The 14,410-nt window shown below is 42.9% G+C and overlaps 1 protein-coding gene across 1 annotated transcript in view; it reads left to right on the top strand.

Annotated features, from left to right (window-relative positions):
• The window catches only part of MOCOS (molybdenum cofactor sulfurase), a 242,093-nt gene that overhangs the window by 216,319 nt on the left and 11,364 nt on the right, over positions 1-14,410 (top strand). The window contains exons 10-12 of the mRNA XM_086609116.1: positions 5,643-5,724; positions 9,771-9,895; positions 10,502-10,607. Coding sequence (XP_086465242.1) covers positions 5,643-5,724; positions 9,771-9,895; positions 10,502-10,607 — 313 coding nt within the window. The remainder of the gene's footprint in view (positions 1-5,642; positions 5,725-9,770; positions 9,896-10,501; positions 10,608-14,410) is intronic.

The following is a 14,410-nucleotide window of genomic DNA, read 5'->3' as shown; positions in this document are numbered from 1 at the left end:
CAAAGTGATTGATCAGATCTCTAGTGTGCTATAACAGAAACATGGTTGGCATTTATTTGTAGCCTGCTTTGGTACAGGCAGTATATAAGAGTGGAGTCATTTTATTCTTTGTATAATGGTTCTAGATACCAATAATCTTAGCCCATGAGGTGGTCTGGGCCCTCTTTTATAATAGTCCTGCTATTTGTCACTCTCATTGTGTACATGCAACCTGTGGTATTTTTTCAATGCTTGACAGTGAGATAATGACTTTCATTTGCTTGGATACTCTATTCCAGAGGTTACTGCTCATAAGATAGCACAGTGATGGGGACACATACAAACTGACAGGGTAAGACTGAGCAGATAAATCTGTAGGAAGTAGTTTCAATATTTATTCTGTTTTCTTTCCTCTTACCTGCAGTCTAAATGCATGATTTATTTGTTGCTGTTAATTTTTTAATTTTTCCTTTTATCCCTTCACATACATGGATCATTGTTATGTCTCCCACTTAAATTTCATGCTAGAATAATTTGATTTAGTAAGTTGACTCTGTTCTTGAAAATCCTGTGTTAATCACTGTTGCTTTTGTCACCACTCTCTCCAGCCTGTCAGTGGTCTGTTGCTAACGTAGGACCTGAAGCTGAGCACCACGTGTGTAGCTGGAGCAGCCATCAGTGTGACGAGGAGCCATAGCCCTCTGATGAGCCAGGCTGGCTGTTGTGCAGCACAGAGCCTTCCCTGGCCTATGCCTGTTGCTAATGGTATTTCAGATTCGCAGCACTTAGCCTGCTGACTACGGCCACCTCCAGATCTCTTCCAGCTTTGTTACTTAACAAGTTTCTTTCTCCCACTGGATGCCTTCCATCCCAACTGCCTTTCCTCAGCTACAGTAGCACGTGCCTTTCCAAGAGGAGTTTTGTTTCCTCCAACCCTTCGTCTTCTCCCTCTGCCCTCACACTCCCTGTGCAGTTCCTCTGTTCTTCTCGGTGTGATGGGGACATTTCTGATGGTGAGGATTGAGTGAGGGAGGCAATAGTGGTGAAAGAAAAAGAGAGATAAAACCTTTGAGCTGCACCGTTACTGCACCTCTTGCTCTGATGAAGGTGAAAGCCCAGCAGCTCGCAGCTGACTGGGTGACAGCTGTGGTCAAGCTAGCTGCCTTCCTCCTGCTCCTCCTCTGCAAGCAGGCTGTAACCACTATGCTTTCTCTGCCAGTTTCTCTGCTGTCATCGGTGCTTTTCTCGTTGTGAGAGCAGGCTGTGGCAATGATCTCCACCTAGAGTGCGCTTTGCTATCTGGAGGTGTCTGTCTCCAATAGAGAGAGCCTAAGGCAACCATGCTGCGGGAATAGATGCCTCTGGTAAGTGCCTAGAGCCCAATAGGGTGAATCTCACAGAGCTGAATTATGCGGCATTCTTAAAGAACATTTTTCTGTTATGCCATTAGATTATGGTGAAGACTTTTTCTGTGCCATTTTTAAAACATAATGAGTCTGTTCTCTCTCCCCCTCCAGGCACATGCTTTCCTCTCCCTCTAGAACTTTTCATTAGTGGAAAATTTGTTTATGGCTATTTTATTTCAATACGGTTTAATATCCTCTGTCTTCTCTGTCCAACAAAATAAAACTGTCAGCATGATTTAGTGTGACAGTAACTACTTTAATACCTTTTGCTGAATCCTCCGCATACTGAGACACCGCTTCATGTTCTTTCTTTAACTCCTGTGCATAGCATGTCTCCGAAGCCCATCTAACAACCAGCCTTGGATGGGCACACCTGCTGTCTAAGTGACTCGGCTGTGCAATCCTGCCATCCCTGTGGCTAGCAAGGACATCAGACTGGGGCTCTAGACAAGGCCAAAACTGCTCGAAGGCGTACGATCCTTCCCTGGCATGACTGAAAAATTAGTTGGCTTGCAACTAATTAGTTAGCTGGGGAGCTCTGGGTATTCTCCTGATCCCTGAGGAAGGGAGCAAGTGAGAGCAGAGGGAGAGGAAGAGCTTGTGCTTGGTCTCTCATTGGCTGTACTTTGCTGTAGTGGTTTTAGGCTGATCCAGCAACTAAAACTCACACAGTCTCTCCTTCTCCAGTGAAGTAGAGAGGAGAGAAAAAAAAAACCAAAGGGACTGAGGGTTGAGACAAGAACAGAGGGAGCACCCACCAACCATGGTCCTGAGCAAAACAGGCAGAGCTTCTCTCAAAGCAAAACAGTTTATTAATGATTACTTAGAAGGACAAAGGGAAACAAAAACCGATTACTTGAGAGGACAGAAAGAAACAGAACCAGATCTTAAAACCGACACCTTCCCCCCCCCCTTCCTTTTCCTCCCGGCTCTACCTCCTCCCCCCAGCAGCACAGGGGGCAGGGACTGGGGGAGTGCAGGTCAGTTCATTCCGTGCTGTTACTGCTGCTTCTTTCTTAAAGGAGAAGGAGTCCTTACACCCTTTTCCCCTGCTCCAATGGATCCCCTACCCACGAGGAAAAAATCCACAAACTTCTCCAACGTGAGTCCAGCCCACTGGAAACAATCCTTCCCCACAGATTGCTCCGGTGTGGGCTTTACCACAGCCTCGGGTACTTAGGGAGCTGTAGCCACTCGCTCCGGCGTGGGTTGTCACGAAGACTCCAGATGCCGCTCTGCCTCGTCGTGCACCCCAACACGACCATCCTCAGGCTCAGGCATCTTCTCCCCATGGGCTGCGAGTGGGTCTCTGCTCCACCGAGGCCGTCCTGGTTGCAGGGGGGCCGCCTGCTCTCTCACCATCAGCCGCAGGGGAAACTTGGCTCCGGCACACCTCCTCCCGCTCCATCCTCACTGACCTGGTGTTGATGCAGCTGTTTCTCTCAGATCTCAGTCCTCTCCAGGTGAACTCAGCCCAGTGGGCACCCCGGGAGTGGGGTGCCCCCGAGTTCCCCAGCTGGCTCCGCCGCCGCCATTCTCCGTGGGCGGCACCGGCCCGACGCAGGCAGCCGCCCGGCCGGGAGCCAGGGAGCGGGGGCAGTGCCCTCCTCCCTTCTCTGCTCGATCCTGGGCGAAGCACCTTTTCCGGTTCCCTTGTCCTGACTTAAATAGGGCAATTCGCAGAGGCGCCCTATTGGCTCAACCCCGAGGGGGATGGCAGTCTGATCTGGTGGCCAGAACTAAGCCTAACCCGGTTCCAAGACCGGGGAGGTCACAGGGACCAAAACCCCTCTCCTGCCACCAGAACCACCCCCCCCTCCACATCAAACCATGACATTTGCTTTGATAAAGGGAGTGAGATTTTAATTTTGAGAAACTGCATTTCTGAATTTTGTCAGAATTATTTTCTTAGGCTATGTGGTTGTTAACAGGCGTTTCCTCTTCTTTTTGACACGAAGAGTGTAACTAACCCTTGCTATCACAGGACCCACTTTGAGAAAATCGGTGTAACTTTCAATAAGCCCCCGTGGAGAAAGACAAGTTCTGTTATCTCAGCTGAGGCAGGTAATGGTTAGGCTCCCGGAAACTTAAAGGTGGGCAGGAGCAAGTGGCTTCATTTCTAGAAGCCATATTACTTGAGTGGGAATCAAGAGAAATCTTGTTGTCCTGCTCCATCAAATACATATGGGCACAGGTTACACTGGGCTTGTTGCTGACCGACATAAAAGTAAGGCAAACAGAATTTACCTGAGAATACATTTCTGGAGAAGATTAATTTCTCTCTTTCCATTTTAGCTAACAATCAGCATTACTCTGGCAAGTTGGGCATTAGTGTGCCGCTTCACAGAGGGAGAAATTTTGAGTGTTGTGAAAACCCTTTAAAATATTGGAGTAGAAAGATGCTAGCAAAACTGAGCAATTAATTACTCTTTATGGAGTTTATTGTGCCTTCAAATAGTCATGTGTTACTGCCAATAAAAATAATGAGAATTAAGTGCATACACTGACGAAAGAATATACATGAATAGTTTATATTTCAGCCTATTGAAATAACAGACCTCTAATTTTTCTCATTGACTGAAAATAGGAGCTATAAAGACAAGAATAATTTTTTTTTTATATTAATACTGTGAGCACATCTGTGAATTTTATTATCAAGCAAATGACCATGGAGAATGACAGCTTTTACATTTTAGTAACTGGCAATATTCTGCTTTATTTTTTTGCCTTAAGATAGAATAAAATTGTAATTATCAATGTTTAACTGACCTAAACATCACTGTAAAATGTGTACTGTTCAATAAAAATGTGATACACTTGCTGGTGTGTAAAAGCAGTGCTTTTTAAAGCTCTGAGACTCTATTTTAAGAAATCTGTGAGTATGCCTTGCTTAGAAAGTATTTTTAAAAGATATAGCAGCTACAAATGCATAGAGTATGAAACCTTTCAAACTCTTCTTTTCCAGAAGGAATGATGCTAACGTTTAATTTCTATAAAGTACAAGAGCATTAGTTCTAGTTTATAAGATGATAACATTGGCTTCTTTTTCAGGCTGTTGCAAGCAAATTCAATGCATTTATTACTTAGGGGTTTTATTTTCCTATGCAAACGTAGCTTTTCCTCCTCTGTCTTCACTTCTGAAGTATACTAACATCATTAGGTAGACACGGAGTAGACATCTTTCTCTATTGAAAACTTGCGTGGAACAGAGCTGATAGTTGGCATATAGTGAATCTGAACGACGTTTCATTATTCTTCAGAAGAGAATAAAACAATTTGATTTCACCGTATCACAGAGCTGGTGGAGCTTGATTCTTATTTGTACTACAGTAATGTAAACAGGAAGTAATGAGTGAAATTGAAACGTGCTCATGCAAAGCTGGGGTGCAGGAGATCAGTCTTTGCTGGTTTATGTTGCAGTTTAACAGAAAAGAGTTGGCTTCATTGCAGCCGCATAGGAAACCCCTTTGTTCATCGTTTCAGATTATTGCTTTCAGTTAACAGAGAGGAAAATAGTAGAGCTTTTCTTTTAGTTCTAGTAAGCCATGGTGGCCTTTCCATGTCTTTGGCTAATTCCATTTAAGATAGGAAACCTAGGGAATAAATTGTTAACATAGGCCATTTCCAGTAATTCCTCATCTGGATTAAACTTAGAGATGGATAAATAGGAATAATTCTCTCATTAGTGATTTCCGTACATTCTATCTTTAAATTAGTATAGTTTTGTGACACATTATATTTCTTTCCATCAACAGCCTGTGCTTATTTTTCCTCTCTCCCCTGCCCCTCCGTCTTTCATCCTTCATCATCTTTCATCTTTCTGATCACTCCATCCTACCACTACAGAAAAAAACAACCCAACAGTTCAGCAGATTAACCTCACTTCCTGATTTTCTAGAGGGGGCACAACAGTGATAAACTCATCCTTTCAACAAAAACCATGACTGAGGTAGTAATTCTGTGCCAGTTTTGTTGCCTGAGATACACAGAGAATGAAGTTACTCAAAGCTGAAATTGTATATTCCATAATGTGGTTTTTACCAAGGTCACCTGCAGCCTTTGCTCTGTGCATTATCATTTGGAGCCACCTGCAGGCAGAGAATATAATTCTCGCAAAAAAATAAAGGATTTTTGTCATGTGCTGTTTGAGAGGCTGCTATGATTGTGAACAGGTGCAAAAACCAGAACTTTTTTCATGACCCTGTGTTTCCACATAAATGTTTTGGTTTAAATGTGGTTTGCTCTCTGCCCATCTAGGCATGGACCCAATATCTGTATCACTAGAAGAAAACACTGGAAAAGAGGCTGTGATCTCTGAGAGTAAAGTCTGTTCACACAGGTGAGTGAGAGCAGAGAGGAATCGAAGCTGAAAATTACTGCAGTGACACTCGGGACACGGTTGGAAGGACACGCAGAGACAGATGTCCTTAAAAAAAAGAGAGAGAGGGTGGAAAGCAGTGAATGACTAAGTGGACCAGGAGAAGATAGATTTAGATAGGTAATTTGGCATGCCCAGCATGTCTGATAGAAAACACTAAAAAATAATAAAAATTAAAAAGAGGGGGAAGAATGGTACAAGAGACTGTGATGACTTGGCACTCACTTGAATAAGGGAGGTCTTTATTTTACTTCCTGCAAGGGTGAGAAAAGGGAAAAGTGGCCCCAGTTACTTTCAAATGCCAGCTAGGGGCCTCGGCAGGACTCTAGACTTCCTTCATTTGACAGTAATGATGGTGGCAACTTTGCCTATTTCATCCTATGCAGATTCAAAATTGCTAGAACCTGCTGAGGTTATAAACACCTTTCCATATTTACAACCCTTTTTAATTTTGTTTTGACCACCCATGTTAATCAGTGTCCCCGTAACAATCTTGGGAAAATTGCAGATGAATATGTGAAATAACATAAAGTCTAATCAAGAGACATACCACTTCAGTGAAATATAACATTATGCATAAATTAATTTCCTATCAGTGAACTTAAGTGTTTATCCATCATCTTTGCTAAGTACTTTCCAGTCTCATTAGGTGTTCTGGGTGGCAGTGTATCAAGTGCCTTCCTAAAGTACCTTTGCATTATCTACTATGTTTCTTTTCACTGAGTCTCTTGATAAGTCCAACTAAATGAGCCACTTACAGATTTACGTCTTCTTTTAGCCCAGGTATACTAATTCTTTGTAACTCTCTCTGTTTGCTTCTCTGAGGGTAACACATAAACAAAACCACAAAAGACCTGGCCAATTTCCCCATGGAGCCATGCAGGAAATGATCTTCTCCTTTTCTACTAGCTGTTCAGATGACAAAGAGGATTTTTTTCTCAGAAGTGTATTTTCCTCAGGTAGTGGAATTCACCCAAGAGTAATTTGTTTTAACCATCTGTCCCGCTTCCCTTAGTGTTGACTCATCCTTAGCCTCCCCATGGTTAGCCCATCTATTACAGGCTGTAAAATAGCCTAGGTTATCCTTCTCTCTGTGTGTATATAATTGTGTGCCACGCTATTTGTTGTAGCTTGTCTTTCATGTCATTGACTGTGCCATTTTTAATATATGAAATAGGAAGTTTTCATGGGAAACTGCTTGGGGTTCTGAGAAGGAAGGAAAGGATGGAATGATGAAGAAAGGGAGATGCAAGACAAAGTGCACAGAGTGGACTGTGATTAGCAAATAAACAAGGCAAAAAGTAAGGCAAAACGGGTGGACAATGTTGATGAGGCGCTCAAACTGCTTAGAGATCAAACAGCACTGATGCCAGGTTCCCGTGTTGCAGCAGGGGAGTCTCCGAGGCCAAAAAATGGAAATAGGAGCAAAACAGTGCTTTGCAGCAGGACAGGAGGTGATTTGTGGTCTTTTCTACAAAGTGTCTGAAGTGAGCAGTGGGACCAAAAGTCTTTGTTAAAAGGCTTTTATTCAAAATAAATCCCTACTAAGGCATTTTGCATTTATTAATTCTGCTCTCTGACAGTGTGATTTCATCCAGTTCTATTTACTTAGGAAGTTACACTGAATTTACACTGAGATAGCTGAGAAAAGCACATGATGTTGAATCTGCAAGCAGTCACGTGCGGAAGTTTAATTTCACAGCAGCCACAAAAGTTTAATGAGCCCAAGTTTCCCTTGTGAAGCAATTCATCAGTGTTAGCCTTCATCTCGGCAGGGGTTGTCCATCAGCACGTGCTGCTCATATCGGAGGGACATGGCTTTCTGGTATAATATCTAACAGTTGACAGATGCAAGTAGAAGCTAGTAATGTTAAGGTTATTGATGTCGTAGAAGACCCTAAATGCTCAAGGTTAGTGGTCTGCTGAAATAGGCAGAGACACAGCCTTCTCTTTGACAGGCCACAGTATCAAAGAGATCAAAGGAACAGTATCAGTGGTAGAAGAAGACAAAGGCATAGTTAAAAACAAGGTGAACTGAGCCTGTTGTGTGTAAATGTATGTATTATATCCCTTGGGATCAATATTCAGACTTCAGCTGTCCTTGTTTCTTGTTCTATAAATTACCTAGCTAGAGGGACCAGCTGTAATGCACTGAAGCTAAATGACATAATAAGAAGATGAGTGGGGAAACTCAAGGCAAACAGCAAGTAAAATCTGAGAGAACTAGACCCTCCTTTATAAATTGCCTGACATGTGCCAAATGAAACGTAATGCTTATAGATGTAAAGTAATACTCAACAAAAATAAACATAAGCAGAAAATGAATAGAATTGAGCTACAACAGAAGGACTTTGAATAAGACCTTGAAGGGACGATGGTACTTGCTCAGAAAATGGTCTGACACTAAGGGAAAGCAATTTGAAAACATAAGAGTCTCGGAATACAAAAACTACACAGTGACGTTTGATGAAACACTAAGAATGCTGTGTGTCTCTAACTCAGCCACTGTGACTTAAAATGGTAAGCAAATAGAAAAGAGGGCAAAACTTTGATCCTGATTTATATAGTGTTAAGCCCCAGCAGGCTGCTGGAGGTAATTGGCTCAGGAGAGAGTTTGAATATCCCTAGCACCTCTGTTTGGGTGAGAAGAAATATTTGGGGAATTTGTTTCACCTGTACTGTTACCATGGGAGATTCATGCCTTCTTCTTAGCAGCCTTCTCTCTAACACAGTGACCAGCAAGGACACAAGAACTGTTCAGCGCAGACTATAGAATCTCATTTGAAGTTTCACCTTTTGGCCCTTGTTTCACTGGTTTTGGCCACAGTGCCTGCATCTCATAATACCATAGTTTCATTTCAGCTCCAGGACATCACTGGCTAAGGGCAGCTGTGGTTGGCATCCGTCTAGTCTCAGAGCAGGGAGAGGGATGCAGAGGTGCACCACAGGCAAAATTCAGAACTGCTGAAGAGATATCTGATCCCTGCAGGATTATACAATCTCTTTGATTTCACTTGTCCTGGCTTTCTACCTGTGTAACTCAGCTGAACCTGCAAAGCATTTTATAAAGCCAAGCCACTACTCTCAATCCTAGAGCTTAGCATCTTTTGCTGTGAGGAGCTGTTTTCTTGTTTCCCAGAACAGATGGTCTCCATGCAGATCATCTTCTTTGGCTGGATAGGACAAAAAGGTGAGCGTAGGACCACTGCTACCTCACTTTCCTTACTACAAGAATCCTGCCTAGATTGGCACGAGAATTTGCATTCCTTTTATCTGCTTATGCCATTTAAAAGTTAGATGTCAGTCAGATCTCCTTTTGTAGTCAATAAAGAGAGTTAAACACTCCCAGAGGGAGGGTCATCCCATCCTGAGGTCTGACATAGATGGGAGCTACTTACCTCTTTCCGTTATCTGTGAGGGAAACCCAGATAACTAATTTAAGATTAAAGTTAAGATTACTCAGGGCTGAGGAATCTAATGGCAGATAGGATCACTTCCCAGTGATCTGACCTGTGCCCTTCCTAAGCCAAGAGAGGTCATCTCAGAATCCTTCTCAGAGAGATGATTAAAAATTACATACAGTGTGGCACAGTGGGGCAATCTTAAATTCAACTCAGATTAATCCTCTTTGTTTTAGTAAAAACCACAGACCAGAGAATAACCTTTTAATAATATTGTACTGTAATACTGTAATATGGGCTACCAGTTACTGTACTTCAGTCAGTGTTGAGCATTATGATTATTTAATCCTTTATTCCACAGTTATTTTCTGTATAAAACTAAATTAAATCTCATGAATATTAACTTCAAGACTGAGTAAAATTGAGGAAACTGGGAGATAAAATTATGCAGATCTTCACATCTCTGTTTTATCACTCATCAGAGAACACATATTCTGTATTTTATATTGGAAGAAGCAGAATAAACATCTTCGTAATTCGTCTTCAGTTTTTCAAATTAGTGTTTGGGCAATCAAACTTTGTTAAGTCCTTCTTTTTACATAATAGGGTAAAAACATACGACTGTGGAGAAAGAATCGCTGACTGGTTCTCCGAGTTTCTTGGTCATCCATGTCGCTTGATAAGACAAAGTTCAGACATTAAAAACAGGTTGCATCAGAAAAATACAAAAGGTATGTCGTCACTCTTAAAAATATTTGTGATTCCTCACTTAGTAAACATAAGGCTTACAGACTTCATACTGACTTTATAATCTCCCTGAAAAAGGGTGAGCCATTCCATGTTGATCTAGTAGGTTTCAAAGGGTACACTTGTACTCAAACTGTGTTTATGCTTGCCCTTCTACATTTGGTGAAAATGTACAGATACACCAGTCTGGGTTTTTTTATCATCATGACCATGATTTTGTCTGGAAACTCAATGATCATTTTGAAAAATGATAATGAAAAATCTAAAAACAAAGAATTTATTCTTAGACTAAATTTCATTATAAAAAAGGATCAAATGGAAGGAGCATCAAAAATCCATAAGTATTGCTCCTTTAAATTATTTTACATATTTGGTCAAATCTCAGCTCTATCTCAGTTTCTAAATGCATTGCATCATTATCCTTTACAGGTTTAAGGGGATTCTTGGAATCCTTCCTTAGTGTCTGAAGCCAAATGAATAAATTTTTAGTGAGAATGAGTAAAAGCTCGAAGGAAAGATGAGGCGAAATTAGTAGTATAATCTTCCTGGTTTTGAACGATCATTTTAGAATGCTGGATTCGTTTTTTTAGGTCTGGCGCCTGCTACAAACATCTCACTGTCTCTTGTGAATAAAGCACAATACCTCCTGATAAACGTAGCGAGCATTCTGCAGCTGAAAGAACATATTTCTGCAAGGTAAGATCCTTCTGTCTTCAAATGTCTTTCAGCGGTCTTGGATTCCAGAATCTTGTCATAAGATGCCAATATAACTGTTTTATCTGGAAATTTGGAGATAGTTACTTTTCAGTGTTCAGCAAATATATAGGTACTAAACTGATATAATTACTCATTCTTGTATGATTTACAAAAATTTGGATTAAATGCTTGAACATAATCTTTCTGCCAGTCAGCTTTAGGAAAACTTAAACAAAATTTTTGTCAAACGATTTGGTGGCAGGAGACTATTGGGAACCAGCCAACTTCTGTTTGTGGGAAGAACAGGGATAATTAAGTTTCCTCAACATAAATAATCTGGCAGGCGAAAATACAAAATCCTGCTACTTGCTGAAATATTATTTTCCTATGGGAACGATTAAGATTTATAGCTAACATTTACAGCAGAAATATTTTAAAGGTACTTGCAGGACTGGATTAATTTCATTTGAATTTGACTTTACTTGTACAAAAGTGGGAGATACAAGCAGCAAATGAAACATCACGCCAGCCAAGATAAGGAACCCATTACCAACTAAATTTTCATATGCCGACAATAGAAGGTTGCTGTTTCTTGAATATAGGTAGGACAGGCTCAAATTCCACAGAAGATCTGCCCTCAAGGCCTCCATCATAGCTGTGCATCCCACAGCCCCGCATTTGCCTCTGAGCCCCCTTCTCCTGTCTCACCAAACTTCCCTGCCTCTGCTTGAAATCATCTAATCATCTTCTCTCCTCTCAGTCACTCACCGAACATGCTCCTGGCACTGAAAAGTCCTGTTTTAAGTAGAGGAGGAATATATATATACACACATATATATATGTATATAGCTGTGGGAGGATACGTATATAGCTTCAGAATTTAAAACCAGTGACTGAATGAAACATCACTGCAGACCACTGGAGCTTGCATGGCCTAAGGGTTTCTTTCTTTAGGAGAAGACAGTTGGGCAATTGTAGCATATCATGGCAGTGCTCCTCTGGGAAAAATGCCTGGAAAAGGTTTGAATCAGTCTGTCTCTCAGCCGCTTTCACTACCCATTCCCAGTGATAGTCAATGCCTTCTTTTGAGGCTTGACTGGCTTAGTTAGTGTGCTGGTTTAGCCCAGTCGGCAGCTAAGCTACCACGCAGCTGGTCAGTCTTCTCTCCCACCACCGTCCCCCCACCCCAGTGGGGTGGAGAGGAGAAAAATGTAACAAAAGGCCTGAGAGTCGAGATAAGAACAGGGAGGGATCACCCACCAACCATGGTCCCTGGCAAACAGACTTGGCTTGGGGACAAAACCAATTTAATTCGTGAACAGTCACTTCAGAGAGGATAACCAGAAACAAAGCCAGATCTCAAAACACCTTCCCCCACCTGTCCGTTCTTCCAGGCTCTACCTCCTCTTCTCTCCAGCAGCACAGAGGGACAGAGAATGAGAGTTGCAGGTCAGTTCATCACATGTGGTTTCTGCCACTCCTTCCTCTTCAGGTGGGGACTCCTTACACTCTTTCTCTGCTCCAGCTTGGAGTTCCTCCTCACAGGAAACAATCCTCCATGAACTTCTCCAGCATGAGTCCTTCCTGCAGGATGCAATCCTTACGCATCAGATTGCTCCAGCACAGGCTTTCCCCACAGAGTCACGGCTTCTTAGGGTGCAGCCATCTGCTCTGGTGTGGGGTCCCTTCCCACAAACTGCAGATGCAGCTCAGCTCCACTGTCAGCCTCCAGCAGGGTGGAGTGTCCTTTGCCACTGAGACAATTCTCTACAACCTCCTTCAGGCACAGGCATCTCTGGTCCGGCATGGGGTTCCCCATGGGCTCCACCATTAATCACCACAGGCTGCAGGGGAATCTCAGCTCTGACACACCTCTTCCTGCTCCATCTTCACTGACCTGGTGTCTGTGTGGCCATTTCTCTCAGGTCTCAGTCCTCTCCACTGCAGCCGTGCTGAGCCCAACTGGCCCGACAAACCTCCACAATCCCAGCAGGATGAACTCCACCCAGCGGATGCTCCAGGAGCGGGGCACTTCGTCATTCTCCAAGCCACGCTGCCGTGGCCATCTCCAGTTGAGTGGAGGCAGCTCAGCATGGGCAGCCAGCCCGCTAGTCCGCTGCCTCCCCCTCTTCTCACTACAAGTCCAGCCCAGTTTGGGGTCCTTTGTTCCCTCCTTAAATAGGGCATTCGCATAGGTGCTGCTTGGCTCAGCCCTGGCCCAATTCAGGTCCAACCTGGCCAGAAACCAGTCTGACTGTTTTTTGGAGCCAGGGAAGCTTCTCCCAGTGCCTTACAGGGGCCATCTCTGCAGCCCCTCCCCTGTTACCAAAGCTCCACCAGACAAATCCAGCACACTTACATCTCCCTGGGAGAACAACACTTGCAGACATCCCTTACTCATACAGGACTTCTTCTGTGGTGAGACCCAGTGAGGAACCTTCCAGACATGGGATCTGAATGCAAAGAAGAGGAGTAAAGCACCAGAGGAAGCAGCAAGTGATGATGAAGGAGGACAGGGAATTTTGGTACAACATGCAATGTCAGAAGATCCACTGATTTTACACCTAATATCTTCCAGTACAAGTAGGCTTGTAATCTCCTTTTCTTCAGAGGAAACTCCAGATGTGACTGGAGCTGCCATGATGCTGTAGAAGTGTCTTCCGTCCCACTCTGCAGCACAAGTTGGAAAACTCTTCCCTATTTTGCCATGCAGTGCTCTCTCAGGGTGCTGGGGAAATGAGTTCAGCATAGATACATGGCATCATCATTTTGCACTGTTACTGAATCGTGGTGTGTGAACTTTCCAAATACCGAACTGTGTAATGTACCTTCCAGAATCTGCACATATGGGTCTTTATTAAGTGTTTTTCTTTTTTAGAAAGTATTATTTAGCTTCTAGGCATGTGAGTTTGGGTTTTTTTAATGGAAACCTGCTAAGATTTATAAAACAATTTTAATCTTCAATTGAGTTTTAATAATTTCTCTTTGTTTGTATCTTCTATAAGTAAAAATTAATCTTCCAGTTTGTGCTTGGCTCTTGAGAGGTGATCTAAAACAGAAATAGCAATCTAATTAAAAATTAGAAGGTAGCATACTGTTGGAGAGCTCAATGTACATGGAGACACCTGTCTCTGGTATTGCCTTTACAGGTCACCTCCATAAAAATCCCCATGGCCTGGCCTTATGCTCAAATGTTCTTGCTAGAGATCCACCTCTGAAGATGCAAATACTCATTTTCAAGTTTGCCTGTTAAATGTATGTAATGTGTTCTGAGTTGCAGGACCATGAAAAGTCCAAAGTACCCAGGCTGACTCTGGCAAAATACACTGTTTTTCACAACAGATCCTGGTTGAGATTTACAGGATGAAGGTGCCTGTCACTCCATCCAGCCGATGCATGTTTTGAAAGGGAAGCAAATGATGGGCATTTACTCAGACACATGCTGCCAAGAATCAGGAGCAGTTCTGAAGGCTGGGGATAGGCACAGGTATTTTGGAGGTGAGCCTGAGCATATTGAAGGCAGAGAGACTAGGAGTAGGGGCATTGCAGTCTTGGGGAATCAGCAGCAAAGGATAAAACACTAGAAACTAGAAATAGTTTCCAGCAGCTGGCTCAGGACACTGCAAGCCCATCTCTGAGGTTACAGGGGCTTTTGATGCCCCCACTAGTACTGTCTGGGCTGGCAAGCACTGATGTGTCACAAAATGCATTCAAAACTATAGGCTACATGGTGTCCAAGCTCCAAGAGCCCACAGCACAGCTAGGAAGCACAACAGCATAACTGAACTTGTTCATGACTAACT

This window comes from Tauraco erythrolophus, chromosome 3 (genome assembly GCF_009769465.1).
Source record: "Tauraco erythrolophus isolate bTauEry1 chromosome 3, bTauEry1.pri, whole genome shotgun sequence".
In the NCBI taxonomy this organism is placed as follows: domain Eukaryota; kingdom Metazoa; phylum Chordata; class Aves; order Musophagiformes; family Musophagidae; genus Tauraco; species Tauraco erythrolophus.
Note: the sequence above shows the minus strand (reverse complement) of the source record. Positions and strands in the feature narration are given on the sequence as shown.